Genomic DNA, 17,160 nt, shown 5'->3' with positions numbered 1-17,160 from the left:
TCAATGTCTTTATGGGCTCTTTCTTACCATAGCTGCCCATCAGCTAAGAGCTCAGAAAAGGCTACACACCTGACTAAACCACAATGAGCACAGCATCAGAGTTAACATGAAACTAATTCTTTAAATCAGTACATGCCATTGAGGCCTTTGTGTAAGGGAAATCAGACTGGATCTGAAAAACAAAACAAAACAAAACAAGAGAAGAGTACAGAAATCTGAAATATACTCTCTCTCATTTCTATTGCACCTTTTTCAACTCCCCATGGTAATCTGTACTGAGGGTGTAGAGAGGAAGGCATATGTGTGTGCTTTAGATAGGGGAGGAGAAAGAACAGGAAGACAGGTGAACATAGAAGAACTCTAAGTATTTCTGCTTCAAGAAAAAGTTGGCATTCCCTCAGAAAAAGGAATAGATATAAAGCAAGAATGGAATGGGAATAGGTCTTAGAATCAGAGTAAAATGTATATCTCAATGAATATATAAATCTGTTTGCAAGATGACTCGAAAGTTAAAGAATATCTACAGAAAAAGTAGTTTATAGGTAAATGGATACCAATGCCAATCCAAAAGTATAACCTGATACAACTCTACCAACAAAGAAAAGTGTTAGAATCTGCCACACCATAAATGTATTGCCATAAAAAAGGCTTTAGTTAAGCAATTCTCCACTGTGGTTGAAGGATATAAACAAACAGTCCTCAGAGGAGAATGGCCAACTATTAAGTATCACATGAAAGATTGTTCCAAATCACTAAACATAACAAAATAACTCTGAGGTTTTAGCTCACACAAAACAAAATGGCAAAGATGGAAAAAGTTGATAACAGTCAATGTTGGAGGTATCGTGGAAAGAAAGGCACACACCAAAGCAACTATTAATGAAGCTGTGTACGGATCCTACCATTCTGGAAAGCAATAGAATTATGTTAAGAAAGTCATGAAAGTGTCCATACCCTTTGATCTAGAGATCTCTGTACTGTATCTCCAAAGGAGATAAAAAAGACAGGGAAAAAGCTCCAAGTAATGCCACTTTTTAAAAAAATAATCTCCACCGTCTATCTTAGAATTAATACTGAGGAGAGGTTCCAAGGCAGAAGAGTAGTAAGGATCAGACAACTAAGGTTAAGTGATCTGCCCAGGATCACCCAGCCAGAAAGTATGTAATTCCAGATTTGAACCCAGGTCCTCCCATCCCCAGGCCTAGCACTCTATCTACCGAGGCATCTAGCTTCCCCATGTAATACTTTTTAATTGCAGTAAAGAACTGGAAAGGAAATCTATGCTGATCAATTGAAGAATGATTACATGGTACATGAATTTGATGGTATATTACTGTACCATAAGAAACAATAGAGATGGAAAACTACAGGAAATCATAGGAAGATGTAAAATTTATATAAAGTAAAATATAAGCAGAACATGGAAAATAATGCACACAGTAATTACAGAAATATAAATGGAAATAGCTACAATACTATTTGAAACTGAACACTGCATATTTATAATGATCAAGCTTGACTCAAAGAACTAGGGAACTATGTAGGACAGTATATATTCTGCTGGATTTGATGATGTGTTCATTAATTTTGCTGCATTGTCAATTTTTCCTCTTTTTTATTCTAAGGGATGACTCTAGGTGAGGAAGGCACACTGAGAATTTGGTGATTTTTTATTTTCAGAAAATCAAAGAGGTGGAGCTAAAATGGTTGTGGAGTAGCAGGAGCCTTCTGAATATCCTTCCATCTGATCATTACAAAGCATCTCAAAAGGACAAAAATCAAAATTGGATAAATAAAGGGGTTCTCCCACTGGACATAGCTTTAAAGGTAGGCAGTATTTGGGGATTACCACACTATAAGGAGGCGAAAATACATTTATCAAAGCTCAAGCTGATCACCCCTCCCCCACACCACCTACTGTGCCAGAGTCAGAGCAAGGGCTGGGGCAATCTCTAAATTCTTGGGGGCTGGCTGAGGGCACCACATTTACCCTTGAGGGCAGTGCAAGGCCTTGGCAGTGAGACTTGGGACCCAGGCTAAAGAGCACAGAGCTTGGGCAGAAGGGAGGCTGGCCACAATGGAAGCAACTAGGACTGGGAAAACAGCCTCAGGACAAACTGCTTTAAAGTTTCCTACACAAAGAACTGCCTGGACAATACTATCAATGCAAAGCCCTTCGAGACAGCTAAGAAAGCAATGTCCACCAACATGTAGGAACCTCAATCTACAAATAGCAAAAGAAATAAGCAGCAACAGAAAAAGATTTTGACTCTGAAAAATTTCTATGGAGAAAAAGAACAAAATACAGAAACAACAGCAGGGAGTGACAAACAAGCAAACACATCTAAACTTTCCCCCCAAAATGGAAATTGGTCACAAGCTCTCGAGGAACTCAAAAAGGAGTTCAAGAACCAAGTAAGAAAGATAGAGGAAAAACAGGAAGGAAAGTGGAAAAAAGAAATGAAAGTAATTAAAAAAAGAAAATAATAGCTTAAAAAACAAAATCACTCACAAAAAAAAGATACAGAAATCAAATTAAATAATTAGCAAATTGGAGACTAGAATTGACCTGCTGAAAGCCATAAAAAGCAGGGTTAGACCAAACCAAAAAGGAAAATCAAAAGATCATAGCTGAAAACCAGTCTTTAAAAACTAGAATGGGGCAAGCAGAAGCAAATGATCTCACAATAGCAAGAATTAATAAAGCAAATCAAAAGAATGACAAAATAGAAGGAACCATGAAATATCTCATTGAAAAGACCTAGAAAACAGATCCAGGAGAGACCATATGAGAATTAATGGTCTACCTGAAAGCCTGGAAAAAAATAAAAGCCATGACATCATATTACAAGAAATTATCCACAAAAACTGTCCTGATATTCTTGAACAAGAGGGCAAAATAAACACCGAAAGAGTCCATAGATCACCCTCTACATTAAATTTTCAAAAGACAGCACCTAGGAATGTAATAGAGTTTCTAGGCCAAAGAGAAAATATTGCAAGCAGCCAAAAAGAGACAATTCAGATATCAAGGAGCCCCAATCAGGATTACACATGATCTGGTAGCCTCCACACTAAAGGACTGAAAGGGTTGGAATATGATATTCAGAAAGGCAAGAAAATTGGTTCTACAACCAGGAATCATCTACCCATCAAATCTGACTATATAATTTCAGGGGAAAGTATGGGCATTTAACAAAACAGATTTCCAAGCATTCCTAAAGAAAAGACCAGAACTAAATGGAAATCTGATGTCCAAATACAAAATGCAAGAGATCCATTAAAAAGGTAAACATGAAAGAGAAGAAAATAAAATTTCAAGGGCTTCAGTAAGGATAAATTGATGATATTTTTATATGGAAAAATGATATCTGTAACTATTAAAAATTATTTTTATTATCATAGTATAGTAGATGATAATAAAATAAGAATTATTCATAGGTAGAGGTTGTGGTACTAAGCTGTTTAAGATGATATGGAAAAAAGAGTGGGAATAGAGGACGGTACTAAGAGAAACTTGAAGGAAGAAAAAATATAGAATAAATTATACCACATGCAGAGGCACATGGAGGATGGAGAATACTATTATAAGAAGAGGAGGAAGAGAATAGTAATAGGTAATACTTAAACCTTACTCTTAGTAGAACCAGTTCTGAGAGGGAAGGGCAGTCAGATCTATTGGGGTATAGAATTCTATCTTATCCTACAGGGAAGTTGAGATGGAATAACAAAGGGGGTAGTGGGTAGGGAGTATTAAAAAAGAGGGAAAAGTGGAGAGGGAGAAATTAATAGACCTTAAGGAAAAATAAGAAGGGAGAAGGGAAGAAGGGAAGAAAAATAAGGGTGGGGGAAAGGGGACTGATTAAAAAGCAAAACACTGGTATAGAAAGAAATAGTGAAAGAAGAAAGGGCAGGACTAAAAGAGGAAATCAAAATGATGGGGAATACACAGGCCGTAATAATAACTCTGAATGTGAATGGGATGAATTCACCCATAAAATGGAAACAGATAGCAGAGTGGATTAGAAACCAAAATATACCATACATGAAACACACACGAGGCAGGTAGACACACACAGGGTAAAGGTAAGAGGCTGAAGCAAAATTTATTGGGCATTAACGGAGAAAAAGAAGGCAGGAGTTGTAATCATGCTATCTGACAAAGCCAAAGTAAAAATCGATCTGATTTAAAGAGATAAGGAAGGTAATTACATCATGATAAAAGGCAGCAGAGACAATAGAGAATTATCGGTACTCAACATATATGGAACAAATGGTATAGCATCCAGATTTTTAAAGGAGGAAAGATAATAATGGGAGACCTCAACCTTCCTCTATTAAATCTAGATAAATCAAACAAAAAAATAAAAAAGAATTCGGGAAGAGAATGAAATCTTGGGAAAATTAGAGCTAATAGATATATGGAGAAAAAGAAATAGGGATAAAAAGAAATACACCTTCTTTTCAGCAGCACATGGTGCATTCACAAAGATTGACCATGTACTAGGGCATAAAACATTGCAAACAACTGCAAAAGAACAGAAATAATAAATGCAACTTTTTCACATCATAATGCAAAAAAATTATAATTAGTAAGGGTACATGGAGAGGCAAATCAAAAATTAATTGGAAATTAAATCATATGATTCTCCAAATTTGATTGGTTAAAGAACAAATCATAGGAACAATGATTTCATTGAAGAGAATTACAATAAGGAAAAAACATACAAGAATTGATGGGATGCAGACAAAGCAGTACTCAGAAGAAAATTTATATCCCTGAGTGCATATATATCAACAAATCAGAGAGGGTAGAGGTCATTGAAGTGGGCATGAAAATTAAAAAACTAGAAAGAGAACAAATTAAAAATCCCCAGATAAAGACTAAATTGAAAATCCTAAAAAATCAAAGGAGAAATTAATAAAATTGAAAGTAAAAGAACTATTGAACTAATAAATAAGCTAGGAGATGGTACTTTGAAAAAAAAAACAAATAAAATAAAGTATTGTTTAATCTAATTTTTTAAAAAAGAAGAAAAATCAAATTAACAGCATCAAAGATGAAAAGGGCAACCTCACCTCTAATAAAGAGGCAATTATTAAGAACTATTTTGCTCAATTATATGGCAAAAAGTGTGGCATCCCAGGCATATTCTAATCTTGAAAATATTATTGCAGTATTAATATTATAACATATGTGCTCATGTACCAGACTCATGGTCATATTATTTCTTGATCATTATATTTAATTGGTACTTTATTAATTCTGACCACTCTCCAAACCTACAGACTAAAGTTCAAGAGAATTACTGGGCAGGGCGTTAGCTGCCACAGAGTCCTAGCTCCTACCTTGACAGACCAGATTCCTTACCAGGTCACATGTTTGATTAAGCTCATCCTCTTTGATCTTATGATTGTCAATTGAGCCAATGTCAAATCCTATGCCATGTCACATGTTCATTAGCTACCCCCCATTCCCCATTCCTTGATTCTCCAATAAAATACTGGGGACACACATAACTCTCTCTCTCTCTCTCTCTTTTCCACCATCAGAGGAGCACTGTACACTGGAGCCCATGTTTTTAAACTCTTTGTCTCTGAGTCTTTATTCATATATTCCCTTCACCCATTTTCCCTTGGTTTCTAACTTCCCTTCTCAGATGTCCACCCACAAAGATATTAATTGTGGCTGCAGGCAGCTACAAAAAATATGATAATCTAGATGAAATGGGTGAATATTTACAAAAATATAAATTGCCTAGATTAACAAAAGAGGAAATAGAACACTTAAACAATCCCATATCAGAAAAAGAAATTGAACAAGTCATCAAGGAACTCCCTAAGAAAAATCCCCAGGGCCAGATGGATTCATAAGTGAATTCTATCAAACATTTATAGAACAACTAATCCCAATACAATACAAACAATTTGACGAAATAAGCAAAGAAGAAGTGTTACCAAATTCCTTTTATTACACACAAATATGGTACTGATTCTAAAGCCAGGTAGACCAAAGAAAACTACAGACCAATTTCCCTAATGTAGATGCAAAAATCTTAAATAGAATACTAAAAAAGAGACTGAAGCAAGTCATCACAAGGATTATTTCCTATGACCAGGAGGGATTTATACCAGGAATGCAAAGCTGGTTTAACATTTGGAAAACTATCCATATAATTGACCACATCAACAACCAAACCAACAGAAATCACATGATTATCACAATGGATGCAGAAAAAAGCCTTTGGCAAAATATAACACGCATTCCCATTGAAAATACTATAAAGTATAGGAATAGATGGGCTTTTCCTAAAAATAATAAACAGTATATATTTAAAACCACCAGTAAGCATCATCTGCAATGGGGAAAAGTGGAAATAATCAACAACTTTAGCAAAGTTGCAGAATACAAAATAAACCTATATAAATCATCAGCATTTCTATATATTTCCAAAACAACTCAGCAGCAAGAGCTAGAAAGAGAAATTCCATTTAAAACCACCCTAAACAATATAAAATATTTAGGAGTCTATTTGCCAAGACAAACACAGGAATTATATGAACACAACTACAAAACACTTTCCACACAAATAAAACTGGATCTAAATATCTAGAAAACATTTGCTCATGGGTAGGATGAGCTAATATAATAAAAACTACAATCCTACCCAAATGAATTTACTTATTTAGTGCCATACCTATCAAACTACCAAGAAACTTTTTTACTGAATTAGAAAAAATTATTAAAAAGTTCATTTGGAAAAACAAAAAAATCAAGAATATCAAGGGAACTAATGAAAAAAAAATATGTGAAAGATTGGGACCTAGCAATACCAGATCTTAAACTGTACTATAAAGTAGTGTTCATCAAAACAATAGGGTGCTGGTTAAGAGACAGAAGGGAGGATCAATGGAATAGATTTGGGGTAAATATCATCAGCAAGATAAACCCAAAGATCCCAGTTTTTGAAACAAAAACCCATTATTTCACAAAAACTCCTGGAAAATAGTATGGGAGTGACTAGGTTTAGATCAACATCTCATACCATATACCAAGATAAATTCAGAATGGGTAAATGACTTAAATATAAAGAAGGAAACTATAAGTAAATTAGGTGAACATGGAATAGTATACCTGTTAGATCTATGGGAAAGGAAAGAATTTAAGACCAAACAAGAAATAGAGAATATTACAAAATGTAAAATGAATAATTTTGATTACATTAAATTAAAAAGATTTTGTACAAATAAAACCAATGCAGTCAAAATTAGATGGGAAGCAACAAATTGGGGAAAAAATGTTTATAACAAAAACCTCTGACAAAAGTCTAATTTCTCAAATCTATAAGGAGCTAAAGCAATTGTACAAAAAAATCAAGCCATTCCCCAATTGATAAATGGGCAAGGGACATGAATAGGCAGTTTTCAGATAAAGAAATCAAAACTATCAATAAGCACATAAAAAAGTGTTCTAAATCTCTCATAATTAGAGAAATGCAAATCAAAACAACTCTGAGGGTACCACCTCATACCTAGCAGATTGGCCAATATGACAGCAAAGGAAAGTAATGAATGTTGGAAGGCATGTGGCAAAATTGGGACACTTAATGAATTGCTGGTGGAGTTGTGAATTGATCCAACCGTTCTGGAAAGCAATTTGGAACTATGCCCAAAGGGCTTTAAAAAATTGCCTCCCCTTTGATCCAGCCATACCACTGTTGGGTTTGTACCCCAAAGAGATAATAAGGGAAAAGATTTGTACAAGAATATTCATAGCTGCATTCTTTGTGGTGGCAAAAAATTGGAAAATGAGGGTCTGCCCTTCATTTGGGGAATGGCTGAACAAATTGTGGTATATGTTGGTGATGGAATACTATTGTGCTAAAAGGAATAATAAAGTGGAGGAATTCCATGGAGACTGGAACAACCTCCAGGAAGTGATGCAGAGTGAGAGGAGCAGAACCAGGAAAACATTGTACACAGAGACTGATATACACTGTGGTACAATTGAACACAATGCACTTTTCTACTAGCAGCAATGCAATGATCCAGGACAATTCTGAGGGACTTATGAGAAAGATGGGATGTTGACTTTAAATGATCACTCTATTGCAAAAAGTAATAATATGGAAATGGGTTCGGAACAAATGATACATGTAAAACCCAATGGAATTGCTTGTCAGCTCCAGGAGAGAGGAGAGAAGAGGGGAGAGAACTAACACAAATCATGTAACTATGGAAAAAATATCCTAAATTAAATAAACAAATTAAAACAAAAAACAAATTACTTCCAATACCAAAATAGGAAGAATAATAAAGTTTACCCAAATTTTAAAAAAGATAAAAATTTGTTACTGACTTTAGAGCAGGGATTCTAAATCTGGAGTCCATGAACTTTTTTCCAATATAATTGGTTTCCTTTGTAATCCTTCATTCGCCAAACAGATCATCAAAGAGATTCGTGATACATAAAATGATTAAGAAGCCCTGCTTTAGAATAATGAAAACTAAATGAGACTCCACTGCTAAGCCTATGACCCCTAGGGGAATGGATGAGGACACAGCAATGATCTTTGATGCTAGGGTCACTAGAATAAAGGCAGTCTCTTTAGCTGTCAAAGCTATACTGCCAGGTGAGCAACAGAATCCCTATCCTAAACAAGGCTAAGTATCCAACCAACCTGATCCTAAAGGAGCTTTTATATGCCATCAAAAAGGTTTCCCTTAACCCTCCCATATCTGAGGCTGATAAGGTTTTGACCTTCACCAAACTTGACCTAAAGTTATTCTAATTAAATTATATGTAAGAAGAGATTTCCTAGATCTCGGTTCTAAACTCCAAAAATTCCTTCCTATTCAGAAGTAACAAATTCAAAAAGATACTTTGTGTGGACATTCTTCAAACCTGAGGAAGGACTGAAAGCAGAGTCTCAATGTGGACAAGCATACCAACCTGGCGACCTTTCGACTATCATGGTAGAGACTCCGGCTGATTCTAGGTTTCTGTAAAGCTGAAGTCGGTGCAGGGGTGGAATTTCTCCAGTGGCCATTCATACTCTGGCCATATGTTCTTGGCTCAACCAGAAAACTTTCTGAGGAAGTGCTATCTAAAAAAGAAAAATTATATATAATGTATACACAGATAATTATACTGGATCTTTTACACATACTGGAATCATGCTAATGTTCTAAGTAATGTAGTAAATCATCATGTATCTCAAGAAATCAGTCTCAAATCTGTAAACTACAGCTGATTCTCAGAGTGTTGGTAAACTGAAACTTGATGAAGATGAATCCCACTACTGCCATGTGTTTTTATCTATGATCAATGTGACTCTAGGATGTTAAACTAAAGGCAATATTTATTACAAACTATACCCTATAAGAAGACAAAGGTCTAAGGAGAATTTAATTAAAATTAAAAACAGGAGTCACCTAATGAGTAGCTGATGCCATTGTCTTTTTGTTTTTTTGTCTGGGACTGTCTTCTCCAATCAAGGACCTTCTGAGAGATGGTCAGCTAAGCACTCCCAAATAAAGGTCACTACTCTGGCTGGAATACAACAAAAATGACTTGTCACCTGCACTTGAGATCTATTACTGCTCATCTGCAACCTGTTGGGACACATGGCTAATAGATATATCAGCCTAAGGACTATTATTTCTGACTTTAGATTTCCCTGACCTGTAGCCTGGAAAGAGTAATGGTTCTGAAATTGGAGATGCTGGGTTCAAATCCCACCTCTGCTGTGATTTACTACCTTAAGCAAATCACTTTTCTCCTCTGCAGAACGAAGGGCTTAGAATTAGGAGCAATTAGATGGAGCAGTAAATAGAATGCCAGGCCTGGAACCAAGAACAATCAAGTTCAAATCCAGCCTCATACATTTACTAGCCATGTGATAGTAAGCACTATAGTAATATTATTAGCTATTATTATTTAAGAATACTTCAAAGGAGAAAAGCTACATCAACTTATGTAGTGCATTGTTTTTATTCATAAAGTAAAGAAGGTTGAGATAGTAGGAGGGAAAACTTTTTAAAGTAAAATTATAACATCTGCTTAAAATTATCTGTTTAAAATTAACTAAAGAGTACATTTATAGGAAAAGGAAAAATTATAGCAAAATTACTTTTAAAATTTGCATCATTTAACACACTTGGTCCCTTTAAGGTAAGGCTAAATAAACCCAAGATCCTTTGGTCAATCCTCAACTCATCAAATAAAATCAGCTGATAAAAGAATTTTTCCCTGGATTCAACTATTGGTGGCCTCCACTGTGTTGGTGGTAAAAGAGACATGGATTTGGAATCTGAAGACCTAGATTCAGATCCCAGCTCTGATATTTAGTATCTGTGTGATCTTAGGTCAGGCTTTGGATCTTAGTTTCCTCATGTGCAAAATCAGAGAGGGTAGATGAGATAATATCCAAGACCTATTCTAGCTCTAAATCACATGATCTTATAGAATCGAAATATCAGGATGATTATTATTGATTCATTTTCTAAACCTATTACAATTCCAAGGTTTCTTTTGAAAACTTTTTTCTTTCTTCCTTTCTTTAAAAAGAAAAAAAAAACCCAACCCTTACCTTTTGTCCTAGGATGAATTCAAAGATAGAAGGGTGGCAAGGGCCAGATAATTAGGACTAAGTGACTTGCCTAGGAACAAACAGCTAAGAAGTATCCAAGGCCACATTTGAACTCAGGTTCTCCTGACTCCAGACCTGATTGGATTACCTGGATGCCCCTCAATAATTTTTTTCAAAACATGCTGCTATTTAGGTTAGCACAAAATGACATTTTATCAACTAATCTTAGCTTAATGACAAGAAATTAATAACAATATCAAAATTGGTTTGTAACATTTTTATTCTTTGTCTTAAAGAAATTCCAAATGTATTTTCCTATCAATTTCTTTCAACTCTTGGTATTATCTTCACAACAAGGTCAAAATAATGGAAGTCTTATAAACAATGCCATAGAAAGCAAATCCTAAAATGCAGGGTGCAAGTACTGACCTTTGACCATCTTACTCTTCTGTTTAAATTTAACCAAGAAATAGTCTCTAAGTACTGATATCTATTTGAGGAATAAGTCTGTCAAGAAACCTAAATTATCCTGACAGGCATGAAATTTGAGACCAGAGCTGATGAAGAATGACCTTCCCAATGGTATGTGATAGAAGGTTCAGGCTCAAAGAACATGATACCAGGGAGTCATCACATCCAGAATTAGCTGCTTTTATCAGGGTCTTAATGAAATCATAGAATTCTCTTCAGCTGTTGAAGTGATCAAGCAAAGCCAAACAGGTTCCATCAGGGAGCACCACACATATTCGTCCTAGAAGATTATGATCTGGGATTCTGGCATTACTGAGAAGTCAAGTTGTAAATGTCATGATTAAGATAACATATTAAGCAATAACTTGCCAAAAAGGTGAGCATCAATGGCTCCCTTTTTTGGAGATGCACTAAGTTTAATATCTACTTTAAAATTACTGCAATAAGATATCTTCAAAGTAAATAGCATCCAAGAAATCATTGAACTATATATACCCTAAGTTTATACTCCAAAGAGATTTTTAAAAAAGAGGAAAAGGACCCATATGTGGAAAAATATTTATAAGCAGCTCTTTTTCTTAGTCAAAAAAAATGGTAACAAAGGAAGTGCCTTTCACATGGGAGAATGACTTAAATTTTGGCATATGAATATAATGGAATATTACTGCTTCAAAAGAAAATAATAAAGGGGATGGTTTGCAGAGAAATCAGAGAAGGCTTGAATGAACTGGTACAGAGCAAAATAAGCAGAACCAGAACAATTATACAAAATGTTTTGAAGACTTAAGAATAATAACAAAAAGGAAAGAAAAGGTCATTAAAGCATTATTTTAAATGCACAGAAGACAACAGAAGGAATTACAGACAACCAGGATAATTTTGAAAGATCTATATCAAATTCATTATATAATTTAAAAAAAGAAAATCAAGCTATATTAAATCAAGCCATAGTTTCATGGAAATATTTTTTTTTCTGTTTTATGTATGTAGAAATACTCTTTGTTAAGTTCAGATTTTTTTTAAGTGGTCATAGCTTAGTAAATGGTATAGAGCAGTGGTTCTCAACCTTTCTAATGCCATGATCCCGCAATACAGTTCCTCATGTTGCAGTGACCCCAAACCAAAATATTATTTTGGTGGCTACTTTAAAACTGCTACAAATTGAGAGGTTGAGAACCGCTGGTATAGAGTCTGAAAAGTTAATGTACCTTCAGGAGCAATAATTTTAAGCTCAAAGGCACATGTGCAAATTAAACCATTTTCATTCTAAGCTATTTTTCTTTGTTCAGAACAAAAAAATTTTTGTGTTCCTTCTTGGTCTTAACCAAGTTTAAAGTGCTTTAAGAATTTAAATTATCTGGATTATCTAGACTCACGATACTAAAAGGTTATTATTTTCCTGCAATCAAGAATATTCTTTTGTTTAATTCATCAATAATTCAAAAGCAGATATTTAAAAATAGAACAGGAAGAAGATCTGTAACTCTGAGCTCACTGGTGCAGGGAACTCCCAAGTGAGGTTACTCCCTCTACCAAGGCAAATGTCTGGCACATTCTTCCATCTAAAGAGAGTCACCTAAGAGGTTACCCAGGGTCAGAGAGGCAGTATGTGTTAAGAGACAGAATATGAATCCAGGTCTTCTTGGCTCTAAGGTTAGTTCTCTACCCATTGCATTGTGTTCTTTCTCTTTTTAAAATATTGGTCTCAAATTGATAGAGAATTAAATTTTTAAAAATCTGATTCAAGAAGACAAGCATAAATTCTAAGACTAAGAATTGTTATGACTCCAGAGTTCCTCACTTACCCAACTACATTTCTATTTCAGTCATCAAATGTGCTAAATGAAAGGCAAAAAATAATAAGTAAACAAAAAACATAGTCCCTCTTCCAAAGTTCACTTCAAATCAAAGATATTTGCAAGATAAACTGGAGATCATCAATAGAGTGAAAGCAATAACATTAAGAGTGTGTAGAAAAGGTTTCTTGTAGAAGGTGAGATTTTAGTTGGAAACTGGAAAAAGCCAGAGAAAGGAGAAGATGGGGAGAAAAGCCAGATATAAGAATTCTGGGGATGAGGGATGTGAACAGAGCCAGGGAAAATGCTCAAAATTTAGAGATATAATGTCTTGTGTGAGGAAAAGTACCTCAGAATCAGAAAAAAAGCTAATATTCATATATAGTCATAAGGACAGGACAGATGGACCAATAACCTTCATGTGATCCAGTCAACAGATAAGGTCAAGGTGTCTAAGGTAATGATTACTTAAAGACCAAAAGAAATTTCAAAAAGAAACAAATTAAAAAACCTAGCAAGATACACAATGGACTGGACATAGGTAGGTTTAAGGAGAAATTTTAAAATGAATACACAGTTAAAAATTAATCACCTCAATCTTTTCAGTGGGACAGTGAAAAATATAATTTTTATTTTAATAACAAATTTCCATATAAGTTTTCTTAAGTTATATGATCCAAATTGTCTCCCTCTCTTATTCCCCCCCACCCAAAGCTGACAAGCAATTCAATCTGGGTTATACATGTATTATCATGCAAAACATATTCCCATATTATTCATTTTTTTAAGTGAATAATATTATAAAACCAAAACCCCAAGTCACATACCCAAATAAACAAGAGATAAATGACATATTTTATCTGCATTTCTACTCCAACAGTTCTTTCTCTGGAGGTGGATAGCATTCTTTTTCATAAGTCCCTCAGAACTGTCCTGGGTCACTGAGAGATATCCCTTTAGTTTCCAATTCTTTGCCACCACAAAAAGAGCAGACATAAATATTTTTGTACAAACAGGTCCTTCTCTCATTTTTTAAATCTCTTTGAGATACAGATATAGTAATGGTAATAATGGATTGAAAGATAATGCATTCTTTTATAGCCCTTTGGACATAATTCCAACTAGTATTTTAGTTGATTTTCTAGGATATATTCTACATATTCTAGGATATATATATATTCTAAGTATATCATCCTCTCATCTGCCAAGAGTGCTAACTTAGTTTCCTTACTGCCTACTTTCAATTTCTTTTTCTTCTCTGATTGCTAAAGTTAGTATTTTTAGTACAATATTAAATAATAGCAATGATAAGGGGCATTCTCCACCTCCTTATTTTCTATAAGTTACCTGAAGTCCAAAAGTCACATTTCAAATTAACGGCAGGCTCAGAATTCAGATCTGAATCTCCTTACTCCCAGTTCAGTGCTCTCTCCTCTATGGAGCCCGATTCAGAGATCAATGGCACTCTATCATGCTCCTTATCTACAGGATTAGTTAACCTCCTTTCTATGAGAATATCAGAGTTAGGAACCTGGCGAGTCAGAAAATAAGGACAGCCCAGAGGAGTGCAGGAAAGTGCCTGCCACCAGTGGAATGTAGGATGACTATATAGGAATGGCTATAACGAGTGCTAAAAACAATTTATGGCTAACATATCTTGATGAATAAACTTGGGTCTAAAGTCAAGTATCACGGTTTATGATTAATAATGTCCCCTCCCTTTTTTGCACTCCTCTTTCACTGGAATTTTAAAGGAATTTTTGGGGAAGATTCTCATTTCAAAGTTAAACCTTTTAAAACCCAACCACAGTTGTTTCTTTGAAACTCTTACCTTCTGTCTAAACAAAGTATCAATTCTAAGGCAGAAAAGTGGCAAGAGTTAGGCAACTAGGGTTAAGTGACTTGCCTAGAGTCACACAGTAGGAAGGGTCCCAACCACAGTTTCTTGAAGAACACATACATATTCTTTTTTTTTTAACCCTTAACTTCCATTTTGCTGTGTATTCGTTCCAAGGCAGAAGAGTGGTAAAGGCTAGACAATGGAGCTTAAGTGGCTTGCCCAGGGTCACACAGCTGGGAAGTGTCTGAGGCCAGATATGAACTCTTGTCTTCAGGTCTGGCTCTCAATCCACTGAGCCACGTAGCTGCCCCCAGAACACACATATATATTTTGATAGGCTAAATATTAAGCCGAGTTCTCTGTACATCATCAAAAAAACCATAATTTTTTTCCCCAACTGCCACTACTTTTCTCCTCAAACATAAATGTAAATGTGAAATAGAAGGATGGATTAGAAAGAAACTCTATGAATAATTTGGAGAGTGCTGAGTCTGAAGTCAGGAAGACCTTAGTTCAAACATGGGCTCAGACACTTACTAGCTCTATGACCCTGGGCAAGCCACTTACCCTCCTTTGCCTCAGTTTCCTCATATACAAAATAAGATAGAGAAAAAAATGGCAAACCACTCTAGTATCTTTGCTAAGAAAACCCCAAATAGAATCACAAAGTCAGACACAACTGAATGACCAAACATCCAAATAAATGGCCACCTTAGTTCTGACTAGAACTGAAAAGTAATGTTTTGGAAGAGAAATGACACATTATTCTTGACAACAGCTAAACTTTGAGAAATAGTTACTATATTCTATTAGAAACACACTATATTAAAAGTACATTTTGTGACTCTAAGAAACACACTGTACCTGAATAATAGTTTGGGTTATATACTGAACTCCTTGTGGAACAAGTAAAAGATGGATTCAAATTTTCAGCCCTGGAAGGCAAACCCTAAATAAAACAGAGAAAAAACAATTTTAATCAGATTGCAGATAAGAAAAACTTATATGAAGGAAACTTTTATCATTAAGTAAGACTATAACATGTATGTGAGAAAGCAAGAAATTTAAGCAAAAATGTGAGAATGGGAAAAAGCGTTGGGAGTTTAATGAAGGATATAAAATATAAAATAAGGATATAAAAATTAGAAAGAAAGGAATAATTCAAAAGTTGTTTTAAGATTTTATTTTGATTCAAAACATGTTCATGATATGAAACACAGCCACTAATTTGAATGATGAAGTTATTCTACATCCTTTTCTGAGAAAACCATAGCCCAAAGCACCAAAGTAAAATATGGCTCACCAGTGGATACTGCTTGCTTCCCAGAGGTCTTTGGGTAGAGGCTATTAGCAACAGTTCAATTTGAGGCTCTCAGAGCAGCTACATTTTACTGTTGCTCAGCAACTTTATTCATTTATTAGAGAACTTATGTTTGAGCTATAATGTTCAGTAACTATTCAGAAATGTAGCATGTTTCCTCAGTGTTGTAGCTCCAAAGAGCTCCTAAGTAAATTGATACATGCTTTATCTGCAAAATGTCAAACACTAAAAAAATCAGCACTGATACTCTTTATCTGTAAAATTTGATATAATAGTCACTTGTACAGAAAAAGACAAAACATTTAAATAAGTTAGAATGATTCCAAACCTGGCGGTCAGAAAGTGAAAGTTGATTTTCTTGAAAACCTATCTCTGGCAGGAGATGTGTTTTGAATATGGTGTTGTGGTTCACTAAAGTTATTTCTCCAGAATCCATCCTCATAGTATCAGAAATTTCATCTAAGGGAAAGAACACAGATCAGCCCATTTTACAGTATATTTCAATCTAAATTCTCTTCTGCTAACTCACACTTTTGGTTATAATTTACTCATTAAAACTTCTATTGATGCATAATTTTTTTATGCCACAAGCATAACCCAGTAACCTCTCCCCACACCCTTGCCCCAACAAACAAACAAATGATTAGAAAAGACAAGAAAAAAGAACCAATTTTTGGATACAACATAATTCGAGTGATTTCCAAAGATGATACTATGAAACAAGTGGACTTACTCCTTCTGGCTACTCTAACCCAACAGCAAGCAATCTTAATTTGTAGAAGGAAGGGCTCCAGTACAGAAATTGGCCTACTTACAAATAAGCTATACTACAGGCAAAGTAGTAGAGAGAAGCTTCAAAAGTACAAAAAATGTTTTTTTTCCAAGCATTAAAAACTAAGAATGTTAGTTATTAAAAATCAAACTTCCCTCCAAAAAAGTTCCTCTTATTTTGCATTTAAATTTAAAAAATGAATTCTATTGACTCATTTTTCAACTCTGTGTTCTTGAATTTTTTTTTAAGTATGGGATATATCTTTGTTGTTGTTGCTTCCTTTTTTAACCTGAATATGCTTCTTTGATCTTTTTTTAAGACTTTCCTAACAATAAGTATACCCACAGGGTGCAACTGGGACTTAATAG

The 17,160-nt window shown here is 34.7% G+C and overlaps 1 protein-coding gene across 1 annotated transcript in view; it reads right to left on the bottom strand.

The window, feature by feature from the left end:
• SENP1 (SUMO specific peptidase 1) overlaps positions 1-17,160 on the bottom strand; it is a 76,705-nt gene that overhangs the window by 37,523 nt on the left and 22,022 nt on the right. Inside the window, exons 4-7 of the mRNA XM_056800629.1 lie at positions 16,349-16,479; positions 15,564-15,648; positions 8,954-9,107; positions 8,360-8,428 (exon numbers count right to left, since the gene is read on the bottom strand). Of these exons, the coding sequence (XP_056656607.1) occupies positions 8,360-8,428; positions 8,954-9,107; positions 15,564-15,648; positions 16,349-16,479 (439 nt within the window). The remainder of the gene's footprint in view (positions 1-8,359; positions 8,429-8,953; positions 9,108-15,563; positions 15,649-16,348; positions 16,480-17,160) is intronic.

Source organism: Monodelphis domestica, chromosome 5 (assembly GCF_027887165.1).
Source record: "Monodelphis domestica isolate mMonDom1 chromosome 5, mMonDom1.pri, whole genome shotgun sequence".
Classification (NCBI taxonomy): Eukaryota; Metazoa; Chordata; class Mammalia; order Didelphimorphia; family Didelphidae; genus Monodelphis; species Monodelphis domestica.
Note: the sequence above shows the minus strand (reverse complement) of the source record. Positions and strands in the feature narration are given on the sequence as shown.